The sequence below is a fragment of the Neolamprologus multifasciatus genome, chromosome 6 (assembly GCF_963576455.1).
Source record: "Neolamprologus multifasciatus chromosome 6, fNeoMul1.2, whole genome shotgun sequence".
In the NCBI taxonomy this organism is placed as follows: domain Eukaryota; kingdom Metazoa; phylum Chordata; class Actinopteri; order Cichliformes; family Cichlidae; genus Neolamprologus; species Neolamprologus multifasciatus.
This window is the reverse complement of record NC_140444.1, coordinates 9,725,449-9,747,759: the sequence shown is the minus strand read 5'-3', so window position 1 is coordinate 9,747,759 and position 22,311 is coordinate 9,725,449. Positions and strand designations below refer to the sequence as shown.

General features: G+C 39.1%; 3 protein-coding genes across 4 annotated transcripts; 2 read left to right on the top strand and 1 right to left on the bottom strand.

The window, feature by feature from the left end:
- Window positions 1–426: 426 nt before the first annotated feature.
- On the top strand, window positions 427–9,479 carry syngr2b (synaptogyrin 2b). 2 transcript variants are annotated; one of them, XM_085163980.1, is made up of 5 exons: window positions 427–717; window positions 4,673–4,910; window positions 6,627–6,763; window positions 7,334–7,455; window positions 7,486–9,479. In XM_085163980.1, exons 1-5 carry the CDS (start codon window positions 598–600, stop codon window positions 7,622–7,624), a joined length of 756 nt encoding a protein of 251 aa, XP_085020106.1. In that variant the 5' UTR covers window positions 427–597; the 3' UTR covers window positions 7,625–9,479. The 2 variants fall into 2 exon arrangements, with proteins under 2 accessions (XP_085020106.1, XP_085020105.1); XM_085163979.1 differs by having other exon boundaries at window positions 435–717; window positions 7,334–9,479.
- On the bottom strand, window positions 8,352–13,376 carry tk1 (thymidine kinase 1, soluble). The gene is made up of 7 exons (XM_085163981.1): window positions 13,191–13,376; window positions 13,020–13,051; window positions 12,507–12,620; window positions 11,838–11,931; window positions 11,158–11,247; window positions 10,757–10,876; window positions 8,352–10,417 (listed from the first exon to the last, which is right to left on the bottom strand). Exons 1-7 carry the CDS (start codon window positions 13,260–13,262, stop codon window positions 10,238–10,240), a joined length of 702 nt encoding a protein of 233 aa, XP_085020107.1. The 5' UTR covers window positions 13,263–13,376; the 3' UTR covers window positions 8,352–10,237.
- A 1,958-nt stretch (window positions 13,377–15,334) lies between these two features.
- On the top strand, window positions 15,335–21,933 carry afmid (arylformamidase). The gene is made up of 11 exons (XM_085163978.1): window positions 15,335–15,640; window positions 16,753–16,843; window positions 17,497–17,601; window positions 17,694–17,742; window positions 17,830–17,915; window positions 18,026–18,098; window positions 18,312–18,409; window positions 18,531–18,609; window positions 20,045–20,180; window positions 20,650–20,754; window positions 21,072–21,933. Exons 1-11 carry the CDS (start codon window positions 15,614–15,616, stop codon window positions 21,099–21,101), a joined length of 879 nt encoding a protein of 292 aa, XP_085020104.1. The 5' UTR covers window positions 15,335–15,613; the 3' UTR covers window positions 21,102–21,933.
- Window positions 21,934–22,311: the final 378 nt, after the last annotated feature.

Sequence of the window (22,311 nt, the reverse complement as noted above, 5' to 3'; positions counted from 1 at the left end):
ACAGAGACACACAACAGTGCAGCAGAAAAGTGCAACAATGGGTTGTGCAAAAAGTACTTGAAGTAATGGGATGTATGAATGTGTGTGTGTGTGTGTGTGTGTGTGTGTGTGTGCGCGTTGTTTTTTTGTTTGTTTGTTTTTCAGAGGCAAACTTATTTGTCCCGCTAGCGTTTCCATATCTCATCAGTTCTGATAGTTTGTCTGCGTTTTTGAGTCCTTATGTTGACGCTGTTATTATTATCATTCTTATAGTTGTTATGATCGTATTATCGCGATGGTTGTTGTTCTCTCGCTGAAGACTCCAGTGAAAAAATAGCCGAAAACGCGCAGTAAGCGTCGGTAATCCTGAGCGGACCAATCACAGTAGCTGATAGTATACTTCGCCACCAAGTTTTGTTACGACGTATTTCCCGCTGAAGAGTAACTTGGCCACAGTTTTCTGTGTAGCTCCGCCCCTTCTGCGCACAGCCGCTAGCTCAGGTGTCTCCGAGCTGGTCCCACTTGAGTGCAGGAGGCGGCGGTAGCTGGTAGTTTTAGTCGACTGTGACCGGAGCGTTGCTTTCCCCTTAGGTCTACTCGCACCGGAGGATCGGCTGAATGGCAGACATGGAGGAAGCGGGCGGTGTAAGTGCGTACGGAGCTGCGCTCGCAGGAGGAGGTTTCGACTTTTACAAGTTTATCCGCCAGCCTCAGACCATCGTGCGCTTTCTCAGCTGGGTGAGTGCTGTTTGTGTTTGAAACTGAAGGTCCAGCGGGGTATGTGAGCAAGTCCGCGCACAGAGGTGAAGAGATGAGATATGTTGGTAATACGGGACAGCGGGCAGCTTTGTGCGCTTCCTCCGGCGGGCGTCGTATTTACAGCAAGACTCTCCGTGACAGCGCCGCAGGTCACCCCCGCTGCTGCTGACTGAAAACTGCACTTCCGGGAAAACACTACCTGCCAGATATCGGCATTAATAATTATCTCCTTATAATCCACGAGATTACATTCTCATAATTTCACTTCACACAGCGGATGGAAGTCGATGTTTTTAAAAGTCTTTATTATTCGAGGCTGAAGCGACAGAGTAGGTGGTGTTTGCATTAAAAAGGGGAAATCGTGCTGAGAGAAAGTTCTCGGAACTTTTACAGCCCTAATCACCTGTTGCTGGGTAAATCTTAAGGCACGCAGAATTTGTTATGCGCAAAGTCCTAAATGAATCTCAATGAGACCGTCGATATAGTGAAAAACATACTGTTGTGCAACCCTGAGTGACTGAGCAGACACCGAAGGACCTTTTTTCTGTCCTTGAACACTTCCTAGTTGAAATCGAGCCACTACATCTCCACAGAATGTACTAAGCTTGGCTGTCGTGTGCTTTGTAAATGAAGATTTATATTCTCCCGTGCAGGACAGGCCCGGGCAAAGACGAGCGCACACATTAACCTGCAGAGTGAACAGTTTTTAGTGTGGCAGATGAGGACAGACTGTGCCCTTGGCTGTAGCTGTTGTCTGTGTGCATGTGTGTGTCAGTGGTAAACAGGGGCTAACAGGCAGGTAAGGTGACACCCCCTACTCTGTTATGCTTGGTAAATGTGTGCTACTGATCTCCCCCTCTGACTCGCACACATATGCAGTGCAGCTGTGCTCATCTCAGATTCTTCCAGGCTGGATCACTGTGTATCTCTGGTGATTTTAATCTTAGAAAATGACACCTGCATGTATGATTGCACAAAAGAGTCGCACACCTGGTCCTGGGACCAGTGTTATCATAGTTTTTATTTAACTTTTTTTTTCATTTTCCATTAACGCTGGCATGGATTGCAGGATTGTGTGTAACGAATGAATTGTGTACCAGTGAATGGAATATGTTGCCCGGCTGTTGTAACTAGGCAAATATTTTTTTTTAATACAAAAACTTTTGCAATATCATTCAACACAGTTTAACCTTTATTGGAATACCGCATTACCACATAGTGTGCTCCAAAACATGGGAAAAGGAGAAGTGCGAAACGCTTCCAGTTCCTCAGAACTTTCCAACAACATGATTGTGGAATTTATCTTCCTATTTTATACCAGCTTTCTTAGTAAATATGACTCACCTTACATTCAGTCATCTTACTGCTTTTCGTAGCTTCTCCAGGGCAAACTTCCTGCATGCCTTCCTGAGTTTGCGCTTATAATTCCATATGATTGAGAGACCTTTCTAAGTATGAACAGCAACTGTTGTTTAAATAACAGTTTTGACCAATCTGACCACAAACTAAAGACATTTCCTGTATAAAGGGTATGTCCAGTTGTTTCTTTTCCACAGAGTCTTTATATTTTTGTTATTTTTATCACTTGTATTGTTACATATTTTTGCGCACCTGTTTGTTTTTGGGTTTTTTGTTTGTTTGTTTGTTTGCTTTTTGGGTGGAAGGGCTATAACAGCCTTACCTGAAACAAAAAAGGGCATACACTTGCTCCTGGCCATTAAAAGCGGCTACACCTTCCCTGAAACAGTATATTTGCAGTATATTTATGTAACTAAATGCGTGTCATTTAGGTTTAATGCAAAAACAAGTCATCCAAACACATCTTATTTGTGTTGCTTATTGACAACTGAAAGTTAGAATCAACATGTGACACTTGTGCGTCATTTGTTATTCATTGGACAAACACTTTCTGTTCTTTTTAAAAATGTACAAAAATTTCCATCTACTCCTCTGAAAGTCCCTGTCTTACTTTTGTTCCATTTTAGGGAACCCCCCTCCCCGCTTTTCACTTCTCCAATGTCTCTGTCTGCAGCTCATTTTCTGTATCGTTGGTTTCATCCCACCAGCAGGACTTTGGCCTTCTTTCCCTTCCCACCAGTTAAACAGTCTCTCTCTGTCCTCCTCCCAGATCTCATTATAAGCAATGTTAGGAAGCTGGTGGCATCTCAGGAATCACATGGCAGGCAGCTGCACTCAGAAGTAGGTCACATGGTTAGGTGGGTAACCAGAGCACAGAGAAGCCAACCACGGGACAGCCTGTCAGAGGGAATAAACACTCCACATACTAACATGAAGGAAAATCCATATTTCAAGAATTGATAGTAAGAAAAGATGTTATGTTATAATTATGTAGCTTGTCCATTTCCCACAAAGGTCACCTGCTTTTGTGAGTTTGTTGTTGCTAAATAGTGTCATTTCATTTTGATAGATGTGGTGTGAAGACAAGACAAACCTGGGGGTGTTTGCTAACTTTCTCACATGAGTTCTAAAACAAGGCCTCTTTTTGATCCTACTTCCAGCTTTTGCATACAAAACACATTATTGAAGAATTGGCTGCTTAAAAAAGTATTTTACATGTTGCCTTCATGGCTACAGCACATTACGTATTTTCTAGGAACTTTCATTTTTCATAAAGTTAAAACAATGGCTGTCTGGAAGGAGCTGAAAAGGTCATGTAATGCCTGCAAAGAGTTAAACACCTTCACATGTTTGAAGGTCTGAAAAACAAATAACACTTGAAAGCACAAGTTCTTTACTTGCCCAACAGGTTTAATTTTTGATCTGCACATCAACGTTCTGTAAGCTACACTGAACTCACAGATCCAAAGACAGGTGAAGATCTTTTCTGGGTTTTATGTTTATTAACAACAGCATATCTAAAATGCAGATTGTTGTTTTCCATCCATTTTGCCAATTTTGGTGAACTTCACTCTAAATATCCAACATCTGCTTGATGCAGAGACACAGACACACAGTGATACAGCACTTCTTTAGTACTGACACTGATGTCGTTGGGTTCTTGGCAATACAAAGTGTCGATCCTATACCAGTGTAAAATTCATAAACTTTATTCCTAACTATGAGCTAACATCAGACATGGCATAAAAATAACTGAAACAAAATGTAACAAGTAAATAAATACATAAATGTAACTATTCATCAGTTACTTAAATAATGCATAGTACAACCAAGAAAAATTATTTGTATTTTTTTGTCATTGTAGTTTGGTATGAGAGTCATTTCTGCGTTTTCCTGTCGTTTAAAGTCTGCTGGTTTCTCTCCTCTGGTCTGTTTCACCGTGTGCATGATGGGAGACAAGTAAAGGATGATAATGTTACTGTAACTGACAATAACCCTGAGAAATGTTAAAGAGAGAGCGAGCGAGAAGCTGACGGTGACAGAGCTGCAGCTGCATTTTTATCGGGTTTTCTGGGGGTTTTTTCTTCTATTTTAAACCACGAAGAAAAAAGTAGAACTTGTTGGTTTAACAAACCTAAAGTATCTCTAAACTGCTCACACAGTATCTCCGTCTAGCCTATTGTAGCTCTCCAGGGCACAATTGTACATGCCGAACATCACATTGGATGAATTTTATTTTTAAACAACAATATTATAATGGTGGATTTGCGGCACATGTTACACATGATAGAAAAATATCTGTTTTTGTTGACTCTTAGCTTATTGAATTAGTTATGAGCGTCACAAGTTTATATGTACATTAAGTCAAACAAGATCGGCTTAAGACTGGACACCTCTGCCAGGACTGAGATATCCCAACACATCATTCATAAATTGAGTCCAGGAGGATGTCTGGACCCTGATTAGTTTGAGATATTTTGAGCAGCGCAAACATCAGCTTTTACCAACAATTCCGCATTTATTTACTCTTCATTCGTTTTCATTAATGCCCGCCTTCTTGTCTCTTTTTCTGTAGATTTTTGCCATGGTGGTGTTTGCCTGTATCACAGGAGAGGGCTACGTCAACACCCACTACGAAGCTGAAGCCAAATGCATCTTCAATCACAACGACTCGGCGTGTCATTACGCAGTCGGTATCGGGGTGATTGCTTTCCTGGCATGTGTGGCCTTCCTCGTGTTGGACGTTTACCTGCCTTTTATGAGCAACGCAGAGGAGAGGAGGTTTGCTGTCGTTGCTGACCTGGGATTCTCTGGTGAGCATGAACGTTTATTTTTTATAAAGATTGCACAAGGAAGAAGAGACTGACAGAAAAACCCGAGGCAATGACAGGCAAAATAATTGGTGGTGATGCAAAGTGGTTGGGTGTGTTTGCAGAAGTGTGTTTACAGCCTGGTGCAAACATAGTTTCACCCTCTAGATGTAATTTATCTATTCGTAGCAGCTGTAAAGAGGGCGAAACCATTTTTATAACTCACTCATTTGGATTCTGTGAAGAGTTAAAGTTGGCTGCTTTGATTGACAGGTGGCTATATCTCCTGGGCCTGAGCTAATTAGAGTCACCGAACTGTAAAATGGTAAATGGCCTGTATTTGTATAGCGCTTTTCTAGTCCCTAAGGTCCCTACGCTTTACACAACCATCCACACACATTCACACACTGGTGATGGCAAGCTACACTGTAGCACCCTGGGGCGCACTGACAGAGGGACACTGGCGGACACTGGCGCCACCGGGCCCTCTGACCACCACCAGTAGGCAACGGGTGAAGTGTCTTGCCCAAGGACACAACGACCGAGACTGTCCAAGCCGGGGCTCGAACCGGCAACCTTCCGATTACAAGGCAAACTCCCAACTCTTGAGCCACGATCGCCCCAACTGTACCCTCGACTCTGTTTGTGCTGTTGTTTCCCTTTGGAGCATCTGTCCTTGGGAATATGAATTACCCACTCCTGACATAGAGGGAAGGGTCACTACATGTTAATACAAAATAGCTCTTAGTGATCACCTTTAATCCTATAGTGCAAGGGTGTCAAACATAAAGGCCCAGTGACCAGAATGGGCCCAATAAAGACTCAAGTCTGGCCCACTGGATGGCTTTGGACAGTGTGCAATGTGGAAGGCATAGATTTTTGCATTTTAACTGTGTTTACATAAGTTTTAGATTTATTTATTTTTTCTACAGATAAAGAGCTCTCCCATTGCCATTCATACTACACCAAATTAAGATAAGCAATAAAATAACAGAACATTTCCCGATTTTGAGGTCAGAAATATGTTTCTTCTTTCATTCATTTCAGTGACGTAGATAAACTGAGACGTATTGTTGAAATGGAGCTTCTTTGTCTTTTTTTAAGATAACTCAGGGATTTTAAATGTGCAGTTAAACTTGGTTCTCTGAATCATTTGCGTCCTGATGGGAGTGCTCTCTTTCAAGATGATACTCGGCATGAGCTAAATGACTACAGCCTTTGCAGTCATCACATCATAAACTAATTGAGCATCTTATGGAGATTATAGATTGAAGTGTTTTCACCACCATCGTCAAAAAACGCAAGAAAGCGAGTGATTCATGCATTCAAGCTGTTGCTAAAGCGTAAACGTCTTCATGTCGAAAGCCTCTGAGTGTTGGTGTAATCTGGGACAGGCTGCTGACTGTTTCCCTAACATAACGCAGTATTCATCATTGCAACATTAGACGTGGAATGAGCTGCAGGGTGGAGGAGGAGTATGACCTCACGTATTCAGATGAAAATAAACAGACATCGGCTTTCCACAGTCAGCCATTCTTCAGGAAAACAAAAGAGTGTTAGTTTGGAAAAACGGCGCGTTTTCGTGCGAGCAGATGGAGACGGGGGAATCCTGTTGTTTATCTTTTCATATCTGTATTTTCAGCTGAACCCTTCTGTTCCTCCATCCAGTGAGGAAAAGGTGATCATTTGTGCGTCTGTTTCTCTGGATGTTTGTTTTAGGAGTGTGGACCTTCCTGTGGTTTGTGTGTTTCTGCCTGTTGGCCAGTCAGTGGAGTAAAACTCCCGATGACCACTCAATCCCCAAAGACGCCGCACGTGCCACCATCGCTTTCTCGTTCTTCTCTATCGCCACCTGGGTGAGTGGGATTGCGGCTTTGATTTAGTCACTTTATCATTCAGTAAAATTTCGTTTTGAAAGTATTTTGTCGATATTTTGATTGAGTACTTGATGTTGTACTTTTTTCTGATTTAAAAGAGTGATTTAACATTTTAGAAAATGTACTGATTCCCTTGCCAAGACTTAGATGTGTTTGTTAACCCCAGTCTTGTAGCTTTTCATTCAAATTAAGATAACGGTGTATCTATGACAGAGGATAAGGAAAAGCCTAATAAGTCCACTCTAAAGAGCTGCTTACATCTTGGTGCCAGACACCACAGAGCCCCTTCAAATTGTATTTCTATTCCTCAGCAGGTCAGAGCTGCTTCTGGCAGAAAACCGAGGTTTAACACTTTAGGCAGAAGTGTTCAGTGTTTTTGGCTCATCAGTGCATAATGAGTGTCTCTCATTAATTTTTTAATCTTGTGTAAAATTTGCATTATTTCTGTTATTGCTGAAAAATTGCTCATCGGCCTCTCGTGTGATTAGTTACTTGCACATTTTTCACAGAAGCTTGAATGACTTCAACATTTTTATTCTCATCATGCAGGGAATCCTAACATACTTCGCCCTGGGTCGTTTCCGCCATGGTATAAAGGATGTTGCCATCCCTACCTACACGGAGACGGTGCCGGATATTGCCACCCCTTATCCTCCAACCTACGCCCCCACCTCCTACAATCCCACTACTTATGCCCCCACCTCCTACAATCCCACTACTTACACCCCCACCACTTATACATCCTATCCCAGCAATTTGCCTGACATCCAACAGCAGCCTCCTCTCGCCCAAAACCTCCCGCCCAAGGTAGATGCCGGCTACCAGCCGCCCAACTACTGAGACAGAGGGGAGGTCACATGGGCCAGGTGGTGTTCGTCTATCGGTGGACTGACTGCAGTTGCACTGCACACCCGCAGAGCTATATCATATTGATGTAGTTTCACGCTGATTTAACGATGTCAGATTTGAGAGCCTGAACAGTGCAACTCCATGTTAGAGAAGAGGAACACTGCTGTTTACGTCGGTGGGTCTGTGATCAGGTCTTAAGACATCAGGCTGACTGCTGAGATTAGTGCTGATGATTGGGTAATCTGACCTTTGACCCCTGTGCAAAGATGCAACTTTTACCTCAAATGAGCAGATCCTGGAGGTAGAAGAGGGTCACATAATGTGACATTATGAAGAGTGCTTATGACAGCCACAAGTGGAAGAGGCCGGCATTTAATGTGTTGCTCATGAATCTGTTGGAACTTGAGGATATGCATTTATACAAACAATTCACAAGTAAAACTGCCATTTTCATGGTTGTATGTGCCTGATTATATTTTCTTATTTGGTCATACGTTTTGTTTTGTTTTGTTTGTTCAATTTATTAATCCTGTGGAGATGCAACTAGTTTATGAGGTATTAATTTAATTAGCAAATGCGAGTTGACTGTTAGTGTGAAAAACTACTGTAAAGCCAAATTCTGACGGAGTTGTATTTTGTGAAACTTGGGAGTCTACATACAACCATAAAATGATCTATCCATAAATTTATTCTTTTCCATGTTTACCAACTGTAAGGACCCTGAATTTAATCAAGTCTGACTGAGGCAAATAAAGCAGATTTGTGTTTGTAAAAAGTTGGTTAAATGTTTCCAGCCTGTAGCAGCGTTCATTGGACTTTGATCCCACCTTTAAGATAGAGGAGGGAGGAGACTCCACTATGCATTCATTGAACAGATTTACCATATCCTAATACAGATGAGTAATTTATTAACTGCCATTTACAATGCTTTCTTGCTAGCCTGTGAACAGATCAGCCTCACACTTCCTCCAAGGTCTCAGTGACATTTTGTTTCCTCAACACTGATTATTATCTGCTTCTCGGTGTACACTGTGGGAGAGGAAATATACCCAGTGTGTTAGTATAGTTACAGAATAAGTGCTTAATTTGCAACATGTGCATCCACCACATACACTTAGAAAATCTGGGGTTTTGCAATGTTGCTTTGTGCCCAACAATGTTTGCTGGTTTTTAATCTCAGCTGTTGTCGATCTGATTACACTCAAAACTTGGCCTGGCATCAGTTTTGGGTGTGCAAACTCTGAATTATCAGTTGGATGGGCTCATACTCACTAAACATTGTTCTTATGCTTCTGCTTTTATATCTGTGGATGGGGAATAAGGTTTGTTCCTTTAAAAATGTGCATAAATTACTGAAGCCAACTGTATGAAAACATTGCTTATTTATCATTTGTGCATCAAAGGGAGAAATTTGAATGACATATGTAAGATGGTGATTAAATCTTGAAGTTATTTTAAGGTTAAGCAGCTGCGCATCACAGCTGCCCTCACTGCTGTGCGTGAATGATTTATGTTAATTTCCATACTGTTGAAAGTTCTGAAATCAAAATTGGCAACCTGTAGTTGTCAGTGAAAAGAGCTTGAAATGATTCAACTATATTTTTTCTTTAACATTATTTCCTGTTTGCAGCTTCAAAAGTAAGCCATATCTGCCTAAGTGACAAAAATGTAAAGTGATTATTTGCTGCACATATCAAGTACAAAGTATCCTGCATTTGTGCTTTTGCTTAAACGTTAATCATAATTGGGTTAACGCACATAGCCTCATGTTTTAGATGCGAGACTGGTTTGATTTGCATGGTCTGCAAGTTTTATAAACACTGATCAAATTGTGCTTGGTTCATTGGTTTTTTCTATCATTTCCTGTTTTGTTTTTTTCAGTTTGTTCATGTCAACGTCACAGATGCACAACTGTTGAATAAAGTCATAGGTTCAGGCATCTTGTGCATGCTGCGTCATTCATATGCTGCAGTAGTACAAGTTTAATATAGTTTGCAGAGGATATGCTGTACTTTCCCATCCCAACTTGACAGCTCACAGCACAGCCTTTGACTCTGCCAGGATTTAAATAGGTTATTTTAGGCCTCAGATGCTTGTGAGTGTATTTAATTACATATCACAGTATGCACTAAACATTTACATCTTAAAAGCAAAGAATTCCGCAGAAATGGCAAAGAGTTTAACCACACATTTTACTTACAATATATAGTAAAACGTTGAGTCTGTGTTTCCATTGAGTATGGCCTTGTGAATGTCAGTACATTTGTTAAACACCTTACATTTACTAATGCTACAGTTCAAGATGTCAAAAGCAACCTAAACAAATGTTACAGATATCACCAAAACACTAAATTCTGTGACAGCAGGTTGTTTACTTAGATTCAAGGTTATTAAGTGCGTCAAGTAAATAATATATATATCTATCACATAGACACCAAATACAAACCAAATAATCTGATTTGATCAAATTCTTTAGCAGACATACAAATAATTAAAGATTCAGTTATTTCAAATAAAAACCCATTTACTCTGCAATCTGCTTACACACACACACACACACACGATTAAATGTCTCAACTTGTGCACAAAGTCTTTGTTTCGTCTTCAGAGGTGTAGAGAGGAGAAGAGCTTCCTGGGAACACCGCTGTCCACAAGTTTTCCTATGAGGGCATTTTGTGGAGTTTCGTTCCTGAAGGGAGAACTGTTCTCTTTGTCAACCATCAGACCTCCGTAACACTTTCTGCACACTGCCTGATATTTGTCCGCTCCACCAATCACTTCCACCTATGACACAGACAAGACTTGATAAGTATACAACAGATTTATTGCAGACTCTCCATCTAAAAACTCTAAGGCACTGGAGAAAATACAGGAAATGGTGAGAAAAATTCTCATTATTTTATATCACTGGATTTTCTATGGCATATTTTCATTCATTTGAAGTCATCAGCATCATGCTCATCAAAGAAGGGTTAGTGCCAGTTCAATCCAGAATCACTAATTAAATATAAGTGAACATTTCTTTTATGTTTTTAATATATTTACTGCATACAGACACTAAGTCTGTCTCATCACCACCCTTTGAAGAGTTCTTTTATCACAGCCTTAGTTATGCCTCCTCACCTCCTTTTCAGCTCCTATCCTCTTGGTGTAGGCAGCTTCTTTGAAACACTGCATGCAGACAGCGTGGAGCTTCACTACACTCTCCGCCAGAGGAACAAGGTTCAGGATGTTTCCAAACGCCTACAAGAATGTGCAGGGCAGCAGAAAGGCACAGTCAATATCACTGAATGAACAGAGGTATAATTGCATTACAAGAAAAGAATAGACACAATGTAGTGTGGAATAATGAGCGCATTGAGCCGTCTGCATCAGTGCTGCTCCTGCAGATTGTTCAGCGTTTCCTTAAAAATGTTCATCATCTGGGACATTTTGTTACCCCTTTTTCCCCAGAGCGGTGCTTGGTGTTGCCCTGCAGCAGCCACAGTCTACCTGTATCACACTGACATGTGGACACTACTCACCTTTCTCTGGAAGGTTCCATCTAAGGCAGCTACAATGATTGTCTTCCCCAAATTAGCCATCTCCTCACAAAACTCCACAGCATCTGGGAACTGCAACATGAAGGAAGCAGAGAGTATTTAATGAAGGTCTCGATGGAAGTAAAAACCTATTAAATCAAATAATGTTTTTAAGCACTGGTCATTCAGGCTAGTGCAACTGTAATTCCTCAGATGGCTGACAAAGTAACAAAACAAGTGATGACCAATTTTAAATAAATTGAAAATAAGCTAAAATGTAAGTTTAGAATAGCCTATAAGAACACATCAAATGAAATTACTTTAAATATTTTAAATCCCAAAGTTTAAGAAAATGGCTGAAAAAAGTAAAAGTATATAAAAGAAATAACTAAAAATAAGGCTAGAGAAAATTAAAAAGAAAAAAAAATAGCACAATGGCTATTAAAATTTTAAGAGTGTAAGAAACCAAAACAACAAAACTGAATAAACCCAATATATTAGTTAAAATGGAAAAATTAAATAAAAACAAAGTAAATGTCTATCAAAATATCTAATAAAAACAAGGACTTTATTTTAAAGTCAGAAAGGTAGCAGTATAAGATTTTTTTTCAGAAAAGGAGAGAAAAAACAACAACAAAAAACAATGGGGTAAATGTAAAATGTAAATATATAGAAAGACTTACAAACTGTCCTTCATCGATTCCAATCACACAAGCTCGCAGTGCCAGAGGCCGCACATCCCTCAAACAATTTGCTGGTACAGCTTCCATTGTGCTTCTAAAAGATGTACCAGAGAGAAGAAACTTAACTTCAGACAGATGATGTGCACAGTCATTGCATTTGCTGTGACTGACCTGCTGAAATATTTACACAATCCATTTGCACACTTAACTCCTCCACAGGAAAATGCACATCTGAGAAGTCTCACCACTAGAGGTCAGCTGGTGCTAACGTGTCATAACTTGGATTAAGGTAAAAGGAAGCAGCAAACGCAGCTTCTCCTCTATTTTTATTAAAGCTCACCTTTTAGAGAATTACTTAATTGCTGTATTCGTTTGATGTTCATTATTATATGAAGACAATCAGTAGGATTATGCTTTCAGGTGTTCTACCTCTGCTGTATAACAACAAAATTATTGTTAAGAACTAATGTGTCCAGGGAGAGCACTTCCAGCCTAAGGTGTACTTGTCGGAAAATTGCATGCAGCTGTGCACAAATTAAAAATGAACTACTAAGCAAGACTGCATAGGGCTAATGTCTCCTCTTCCTCCTATTATGAAAACCAGAGGGTATTTCTGTGGATATGAACAGCTCAGCTAAACAACAAGTAAACAGAAAAAACGAGGCTTACTTGTCATGAGTGGCCATGCCCGTGTCGGAGTACCGTGTATCTTTGGCATATTTGATCACCAGGCAGTTGTACTGGGCTATCTGGAAACGGCGCACTCTTCTCATCAGTTCAGTGCTGCAGAATAAATAAAGTTTGCAAACATCAGTTAAAGCCGGATGTTTATTTTCTACATGGACATAAAACTATAGTACAGACACTATACACGTAAGCGCGGTAACGAATGCTACATAACATGATTAGTATGAAAATAGTGCAAAAAAATCAGTGTACTGGTCGTTAAAATGTACCATATGCTGTATTAATGTGTATCAACTGTACGCTGTACAGTAACATGAACTGTTTTTATGAATGGGAGCCGGATAAACAATGCAGAATTTGGCGGGAAGCTTTGATTTGGGCGGAAAATCTTGATATAGTTTGTTTTAACATAATTTTACACGTTGGACACGTAAAAAGCTGGCTAATTAACGCCTCTAAAAATGCTTTCTTTAGGTTTATAAGTGAAGAACCCACCTTTTGCCTGAAAACATCGGTCCAAAGATGACCTGCAAACGACAACAAAGAGTCGACGTTAGGATGTGAAAGTCGGTTAGATAACAGTTTTTATCACCACAGGTATGCACCGTTTAAAGTTATTTATATTTTCTTAATTACCTGAGGGTAATTTCTGTTGTATACACCTACCTGAATTTGTCCCCGGGCTTTCCTCGGTGAGTTTGGTAGGACTCTTGGAAAATCTACGCAGTCCATGTTCATTTAAAATACACAATAACTTAGTAATAAAAAAAAGACAAAAAACCAGATAATTACAACCGCTACTATCAACAAAACGATAACGTAGTCAGGAAACAAGAAGTTGAATTTGCCGCGCCGGCAGTTGTCGGAGGATTTATCCACAGTTCCACCAATCAGCACAGAGTCACGTGATATATTTTGCACCAAACAGGCTCAACGGCTCATGTCTGCCACTATTGACCAATCAGAGCCTAGAGGGGTGTTTCGTTAGCCTAAAAAATGGAGGGCTAAAGAAAAGCTCTCTTTTTTAGGCTAAAAGCGCATAATATTATGCAAATTCATACAATGCCATCTTACAATGCTGTGATTGCAGCCATTCCCCAACTCTCTGTGAATGGTACTCATGGCCATTGATCAGTGGTCTTTGATCAGTGGGTTTTGGTCAGTGGTTGTTGATCAATGGTCATGAGAATTTGCATAATTAAGATTAAGGTACTGACCTCACAGCCCATTGTTCCTTCAGTGGGCTGGTTTCAGTCATTATGCAAATGTACTGTTTATAAGACTGGGGAAACCTGCAGTCAGCTGAGACTGAAGAAGTCACTTGGATGAGTGACGAAACGTTTCTCCCAGAAAACGCTACGTCCAGATGAACAGAATCAACTTTTGGAGATTTTCTTTAATAATTTACAGTTTTATGTTAATATTTGTAAAGTAAGACCCCTATGCGCTTACGTAAAATAATGTAAGTAATGTTTGTAAGTTGAGTATAAAAGCAAAAGGTTTTGTTTCATATATTTTATGCATTAACATACAAGGAGTATCTACTGTAGATGCATGAGGTTAATTTTACTCGTTTGATATAATTGCAGGGCCACTTGATGACATTTCACTGTAATATACACTGGCTTGTCAGTTTATTAAGTACACCTGTTCAACTGGTTGTTTGCACAAGTATCGAATCATGGAAGCAAGGTGGTCAAGACAACCTGTCCAAAGAAAGTTCAAAGAAAGGTGATCATAAGTATTTCAGAAACTGCTGGTCTACTGAGATTTTATTTTATTTTTTACTTTGATGGTTCAAAAACGAGAAAATATCCACTGGATGGCAGTTCTCTGGGTGAAAATGCCTCATTGATGTCAGAGGACAATAGCCAGACAGCTTCAAGGTGATAGGAAATACAACTCAAATAACCACTCGTTGCAACCAATGTGTGCAGAAAAGCATCTCTGAATGAACAACATGTGGAAGCTAGCGCAGGAGACCACACCCGGGCAACCCTGTTTCATCTAAGAGCAGGAAACTGAAGCTACAGTTCACATTGGCTCAATTGGACAATAGAAGAAAAAATGAAATGGAATTGGAAAAATGCTGCCTCGTTTGTCTGCTGAGAGATTCAGATAGGGCCAGAATTTGTATGCATACCTTGTATCTATCCATGGTTTTATATTGTATATTTTCTTGACGAAGTTTGGCCCCCTTAGTAACAACTGAGCATCATTTAAGCACCACCTTATTACAAAGCTTGTTTATTTATTTATTTATTGTCTTCATCCCTTTTATAAAAACAATGATATGTATATGGAGTTTAGTAATTATTATCTTTGGTGTTTATGAAACAAAACAGTGGGCCTATGTTTACTTATTTTGGCCAAAGTATTTATTCACAAGGCTAAAGACCCACAGTATTTACATGCTATTCATCTGTATGTGTATGTATTAAGCATGTATCTCTGTTCTTCAAGAAATAACCTCACCACTGTTAACTGTAACATTTTTTAATGTTTCATTTTGTTTAATATCTATTTAGGTTTAATTGACTAAACATCCGATTTTCATTCAATGCACAGTCTGTATTTTCCATCAGCTGCCCCATGGGTCATCCAAATGACTGTGGTAAATAGATTCCAGCTACCCTCTGTTTTCCTTGTTTTGTCAGCTTTTTTGAATAATTTATAGTTTATGCTATTACTTGTCCTATGGCTCATTGTAGTGTAAGTTTATTCGACATTACATTAACAGTGTCATCTGCACTGTTTCTTAAGCTGTACTTTCTGTATAGCTGTGCTTTAGGTCACATGGTCACATTGATCAAATCCCGGAACTAGATACACATAAAGAAAATGTAGCTTTTAGCAGCCGTTACTTCCCATTTTTGTAAAGTAAACAATACGGTTTTAAGCCTCTACCACTACCTGTCTGACATGTTCGGGTTAAACATTTCTGAACTATAAACGACCACGTCCACAATGGCTGATTTATTTACTTTTCTAAAACGAGGGTCAGTCTGAAGTTCAGTCCACAGTTGAGAGCACGTCTTCTGTATTCATCAGCCAGCGACGACTTTAAACACCACAGGAGAAAAAAAATAATGCACTGGACAGAGATGAAGAAAGACGTAAGAGCTTAATTTTTATGATTTTTGTTTTTTCTGTGTTATTAGGATTAGTTCAGTCTTAATTCAGTGTGAAAACAAGTAGAGATCACCCACCCTGCACAGGATTGAGTTAGGAACCGTCTGCAAAATTACCTGGCTTACTGAAACAACAGACTTAGGCAGTAATATAAAACCTATAAGACATATTTTTCTGCTATTATTTTTTTAATCTTCCGTGTAATGAGAAAATGGAGTGCGCAATTAAATCCCCCATAGAGGGCAAACACCCGGATACTGGTACTTTGGATTGTAAGATATGCTTTATTGATCCCTAAAGTTGGGAAATTACTGCGATGTCGCAGCCAAAACTCAAACACAACCCACAACAACATAGTCTAATAAAAAAGGAATAGAGCAATAAAAAATACAAAGTCACACAACAAAATAGTTCAATAAGGTAAAATATTCAAATAAAAAGAATTCTGTTAAATAGTGTAATAAAGACTGATAAAAAATTTAAATAAACTACAACAAAAGAAATATACAGAAATTATATAAAAAGCTGAATATAATGTGATGAAGTGCCTCTATAAAGTTGGTGTGTCTGACATGTCTTTATATTCCCTGTAAAGCACTTTGTAATAGATTGCTGTCTTTAAAAGTGCTATATAAATACATTTTACTTCCTTACTAAAATAAATTTAACAAAGCAAAATAAAACAGAATAACACGTACATTACTATAGTTTGTAAAAGTTTTTTTTTTTAAGTAATTGTCAGATAACAATGCCCAATATACACAGTCTAACTGTTGTGGACAGTTCCTGCAGTGTGCATTTAATAATATTCAGTAGCATTTTTTTCCTTTCTTTTTTAGCAGCCCTGATGTAATTTCACTCACCTATTTCACCTTCCAAATATTTTTTTTAATGTTTTCGTCACAACTATATCACAGGACTCCCATTCTGATAACAAGAAAAAGAACTTGGAGTAATAAAAGCACCAAAGCAGCGGTGTAATTGCGGCAGCAGACGGCGCTGTTCACCGTATTTACGTCGCTGGTCGCCGGCTGATGGTGGTTGGTGTCTGTTCTTTCATGGCCGCGCAGCTCTCAGGAGTTTCTCTGTCTTGCAGGAGCTCGAGAGGCAGTATTCCCCCAGCAGGTGGTCCCCCAGGATGTCGGCCGACGACGTGATCAAAGCCCACGTGAAGGCTTTAAAGGAAGGTGGGTTTGTTGTGAAGCTGGATACACACGACTGTGAAACCCGGCTGTGGCGAACAGGCAGGGCAGCAGGAACACAGGTGTCGTGCCAAATGTCGGATATTCGGGGACATCTGTGTCCGGGTCGATTATTTGTGCCTTACTTTGAAGCCTTGACACATATTCTGACAGAGAAGCTACATTTTTTTCATTGTGCAGCATTTATAAAAACACTCACAGTGCTTAATGACTTACTCTAAGACTTACTCTTTAATCTGCCAGATTACAAGATCCTACACCTGTGCATATTACGCATAAAACTACGTATTTTGGATATTTAATGTAGTGTGAGTACTTTTTAAAAACAAAACCTCAGTGAATAAGTAATGCTAATAAGTCTCTCTGTCATTATATATGTAGTTTTAAGGGCTATAAACATATTTGGGGCATTTTTTCTTAAACCTGAAACCTTTTTCCTGATAGAAATCACCATTTTTGCCTGTTTTCATTTTTGATAAATGTTTTTAATTTAAGTGGTAAAATACATATACTGCTATGAAAATACGCAGCATTGCTCAGAATGATTTCTAGTTAATTTGTCAGCAGTAGAAATACATGTATTTAGTCTCTTTGTATCTGTAATCATGGCGTTGTACCTAATGCTGTCTGCTGTTCAGGTACGGAGCGAGCCCGTGGTATGGCTCAAACTTTACTCAATGTCCCATATGGGGAGGGAGATGGAGAGAAACTGGACGTCTATATACCCAACATCAACTCTTTGGGTACGGACATGCATCGTTGCCCCACACACTGTTATCCTCCCAGTACAGAGAAGCCGGTATAGCATTAACAGGCCTCATCCTCTCTCTTTCAGATGTCCACCTTGTTGTTTACATACATGGAGGCTACTGGCAGTTTCTCAGGTCTGTGCTGTTGCTGGAATCTCTACATTTCTAACCTCAATAATTAGATTTCTGGGTCATTCATTTTGGGTTTTTGTGGTCACACAGCAAAGAGGAGTCTGGGTTCATGGCTGTTCCGCTCATTGATAAAGGTGTAGTGGTGGTTGCAGTCGGTTACGACATTGCCCCCAAAGGTAGTCTTTCCATTTTTGAGAGTATTGTTTCCGTTCTCTCAGGTGAAAAAGGATAATTTAAGAATATGAACTGAAAAATGTCAGCTTCCTGCTGTGACCTTTCTTCTCAGGTAACATGGACCTGATGGTATCACAAGTTCGCAGGAGTATTGTGTCTGTCGTTCAGCAGTATTCTCACATCAGGTAGCATTGCTTGTTTTTTATATTTGGATTGTATTGTATTTCTTTCTTTAGTTCTTTAAACCTGATGATGAAGAATGTGAAAGCTCATCATCGTCAGGCTTGAAGGATGTCATCTTAAAGCCTCCCAATCTAATGAAATTCTATTTGCAGCTGACTAAAATGTCACTGTCTCTGTTGTAAACGCACTGTGTGTCGTTCTGATGATTCACTCAGCGGTCTGTACCTGTGTGGCCACTCTGCTGGGGCACACCTGGCTGCAATGGTCCTCTCAACTGACTGGTCGCAGTACAGCATCACTCCCCAGATTAAAGGTGAAGGCTGTCAGTTGAAACGGGACATGTAATCAGTAATATAATAAGGCAGAAGTAATTTAGTGTTAACAAAATAGGAGGTTAAAACATGATACACTTTTGTTTTCTGATTGTGTTTTAGGTGCTTTTCTTGTGAGTGGCATCTATGACCTCCTGCCCATCTTGTCCACCTACGTCAACGAGCCTTTGAAGATGACAGAGTAGGTGCCTCACTACACTACAGACTGCGGGATAGCTTCTTTAGTACAACTACATACACCATTTGCGACTCACTTTTTACAGTTATCTGAATTTAGAAACACCAATGTGGACATAGACCCTGTGCTTGGTAACAGTAGTTATGCTTAAAGATGGTGGGTTTCAAAAAGTTAATAAATTAATCAAAGCAACTGATGCAGAAATGTGGTATCATCTCAACTGAACATCTGTTGAAGCCCTGTCTTGGACTCTGTAGTGCTTTTGGTAGTCCAGCAGATGTATTCCCAGCAACATTGTCCATTCAAAGGGGAAATGATCCAGATCTAATAATAAAAGTGAATCACTGGGAATTTTTTTTTCCCCTTTAATGTTGAAGTTACATTCTAGTTGGTTATTATACCAAAAACAGATCTAAGTTAATATGCCCTGATAAAGGCCAAATTCACCAGTTTTGCTCAATTGATTGTTTATTATGAGCGCTTAAGGCCTCAAAGCCCTTTAAAATTTGTTATTAACTAGTATCTTCATATTTACATATATAGATAAAGTAAGCTGGACTCTTATGAATAACGGGAAAATTATGGTGTTACAGTTTAACCTTTCAAAATTAGCTAGCAACCTACCTCTTAAACTGTCCTACTCTACTACATGTGCTGCAGACATAACAACAGTATGTTCTAGAGAACGTTTATATGATGTCTCAAAATTTTTATTTAACTTCTTTGTTGTCTTGTGTTTTATGTAATGGTTGTTATAATTGTAAATAATCGTATCTGAAATTCCTGGATCCAGACCCGGATCAGGATCAACTGCAAAACTGAGTCACTTGAAGTTTGGTTAAACCTCACTTCTGTTCTTACTATTTTAGGAAAATTTCTTTCTAAGACACAAACCAAACCAATCACTTAACCTCCTCAGCAGTGTAGTTAGAAATAAGTTACCAGACCTAGCCTGCTTCTCTTCTTGAGGCTACATTAATTGGTGCTAACACACCTGAATGTTTGGAGGTTGCCTCGGAAGCTTAGTTTGTGTAATCTCATTGTTTACAAACTGAAGTTGGGTTTAAAAAGTAATTAGACTTTCACAACTTGTAAACACTTTATGCAATTTCCCAATTTAAATATCTTACTTTCTCAAACTTGGTAGCTGAGGTTGGTTGATGTGCACATTTGTCTTCCTTCTCAATGTGTAAGTCCTTAAACTCATTTGTCATTGTCCAAATGAGTTTAAGGACTCCTGCAGTAAACCATTTGCATTTGGCTCTAAGTGCCAGTCCGTGTGACGTAAAGAGCATTGTGTGAACGAATGTCGTGATGCTCAACACAAAGGAGAAACTGTGCGTGTAAATGTCCTGGTGTTCATCTGTGTGTCCTCCGTTGGCCTGTGGTGCCAGTCAGTGCCTCATTCCTCTGTCTCGTGGCTGTCTGCTGTTTGCAGGGAGGTGGCAGTTAGGAACAGCCCCAGCAAGCTGGTCCCTCAGCTCAAACTCTCCTCCTGCAGCTGTCAGATTGTTGTGGCTGTTGCTGAGAACGACTCGCCAGAGTTTCGCAAGCAGTCTGAGGAATTTTACAAAGTCAGTACCCGTGTTTGAGAACAGATGCAGTTAATGATCAGTGTATAAGAATAATTCAAGATAAATGATTTAGCCTTTAAAACTCTGATGCTTTGTTATGCCTTTTCTTTGCTCCACTGCTTGTTTTGTCCAATTTTCAATTAGAGCTCGTATTCAATTTGCAATACAAGAAAAGCTCCCAAAAATCTAAATTCAAGCTAGGAAATGCTTGTCATTGTTCTTGTAAACAACATTTAATGTATTCCTAAAATGTTCTGTTAAATCATCTGCTGGCCTTGTGGTGATTTGGTGTCTCCACCCAACAAGCAACAATCTTTTAAGATGTAAATCACAACCATTATATCCTGACTCGGAAACATGGGGTTTCTTTTGTTGGTGGAAACATCAATATACTTTCTAAATATGTTGTTATGCAAATCTGATATTTCCTCTGCTCTTTTTCTTGCTACCTCTTGTATTTACTTTTAAGACTTTGGAGGCGTCAGGGCTGAATGTCACCATGGAGGATGTGGCGAATACAGATCACTTCAGTATTATTGAGAAGCTGGTTGACGGAGAGTATCACCTAACAAAGGTAAATATGCAAACAAAACCAAAGTTATTGAAAATTATTATTATTAATGTCAGTGCTTTTTTTTACCACTCACCCTGTCTTTCAAAGCTTTATGAGATCAATATACTGTATTAACTTATAGCCTAGTCAAATTTCACCTCCTAACATTCAGCCGCTCTTTTACTAAAAAGACTAAAAGTTTACAAGTCAAAAAAGTATCTCTGTAGATTATCTTTTCATCAAATGTTCAACAAATGTAGTTGATTTTAACCTAATTTCTGCACATGTTTATGGATTATACATTTTGTCATCATCTTAATTTCCTGGTTTCTTTGTAGCTTCTCCTGAAGATGATGGGGAAGAGCTGAGGTGTTTTATCCATCATCTAATATCAACATACCTCGGTATCAACGAACACCTCTAGACAGAGCCATCATGCAGCAACGCTGACTGAAATATGCATTGTTTCAGATTTGTACTCTGGTAAATCTACATTTTGTGTCCATTTGGATCCTTTGTCAGTGAGGTGCCGTGGATTGTTTTGATGTCTAGTTTCACTATTTATGACCTTGTTCACTGTAGTTACTGCTTCTTTTTAAGGCCTAAGCTTTGTATGTTTCAGCCACCATGCTATGAAATTGTGTGCCTAAAACTAAGTCACATAAATATGGCAATGGTAGTAAAACTATAACTTTAGATTCAGTTTGCACAATAGCTGTTAAGTAATCTCTTAAAATGTTTGTCCTGTCTCGTACCTTGCAAAGTCGATTGTTAGTTTTGGTATATTTCCGGTGTTTGTGTGTGTGGGGGTCTGTCTGGTTTGTGAATTTTTATTGTATTTCTTTTTTTTGGGACAACAACAGGAGCTTATGTCAACAATAATGAAACCGAATGTAGCTTTTTATTATAACTTCCACAATGCTTATATGTCACCCAGGGAACTTTAATATGTTGTTGCTGATAAGGAAAATAATGTGTCTTTGCAGTTTTTATTTGATTATAATCTAGTTCAAGAATCTGAATATTCAGGTGTTATTTTAAATTGCATATACAACTAAACTGAAACTGATGCACATCACTACTTATGGCCATTACTCTAACATCTGACGAAACTGTTTACATGACTATGTACACTGTGTTCTGTTTATCATTACTTATAAAGAGAACAATCAGTAAATGTTTATATTTGAGAAGCAATAATGCTGTCAGTCAAATTATCTTTGTTTATTGTTTTCTTGTTTGGGAAATGATTTAAACTTGGATACAAGTGTGCAAAGGTAGTGAGGGACTCTAAATCTACTTGGAAAACAACAATTACATGTTCATGCAGTATAACTAATGCAATATTCTATTTTAAAATATTACAGATACTTCATTTATATTGAAAACTATAAATGGCAACTAATCAGTCCTGTTTTATTGTTCTAAAGGCAGTTCCAGCAGCAGTTTTACTGTACAGTTTGGCCCATTTTGGATAGTGATAGATTTTAACTCAAGCAGTGATTGAAGTGCAGACTTGCATCTTTAATTCAAGGTCTTTAACAAAAGTCTTTAAGGATTACAGCAATTGTTTTTCAC

Coding starts and splice junctions, on each gene's coding strand:
- tk1 (XM_085163981.1), bottom strand. CDS start 13,262: ATGAACATGGACTGCGTAGATTTTCCAAGAGTCCTACCAAACTCACCG. Junction 13,052..13,190: donor AAGCCCGGGGACAAATTCAG/GTAGGTGTATAC, acceptor TGTCGTTTGCAG/GTCATCTTTGGACCGATGTT. Junction 11,932..12,506: donor GGCATGGCCACTCATGACAA/GTAAGCCTCGTT, acceptor TACATCTTTTAG/AAGCACAATGGAAGCTGTAC.
- syngr2b (XM_085163979.1), top strand. CDS start 598: ATGGCAGACATGGAGGAAGCGGGCGGTGTAAGTGCGTACGGAGCTGCG. Junction 718..4,672: donor TCGTGCGCTTTCTCAGCTGG/GTGAGTGCTGTT, acceptor CTTTTTCTGTAG/ATTTTTGCCATGGTGGTGTT. Junction 6,764..7,333: donor TCTTCTCTATCGCCACCTGG/GTGAGTGGGATT, acceptor CTCATCATGCAG/GGAATCCTAACATACTTCGC.
- afmid (XM_085163978.1), top strand. CDS start 15,614: ATGCACTGGACAGAGATGAAGAAAGAC. Junction 17,602..17,693: donor ACCCAACATCAACTCTTTGG/GTACGGACATGC, acceptor TCTCTCTTTCAG/ATGTCCACCTTGTTGTTTAC. Junction 18,610..20,044: donor GAGCCTTTGAAGATGACAGA/GTAGGTGCCTCA, acceptor TGCTGTTTGCAG/GGAGGTGGCAGTTAGGAACA.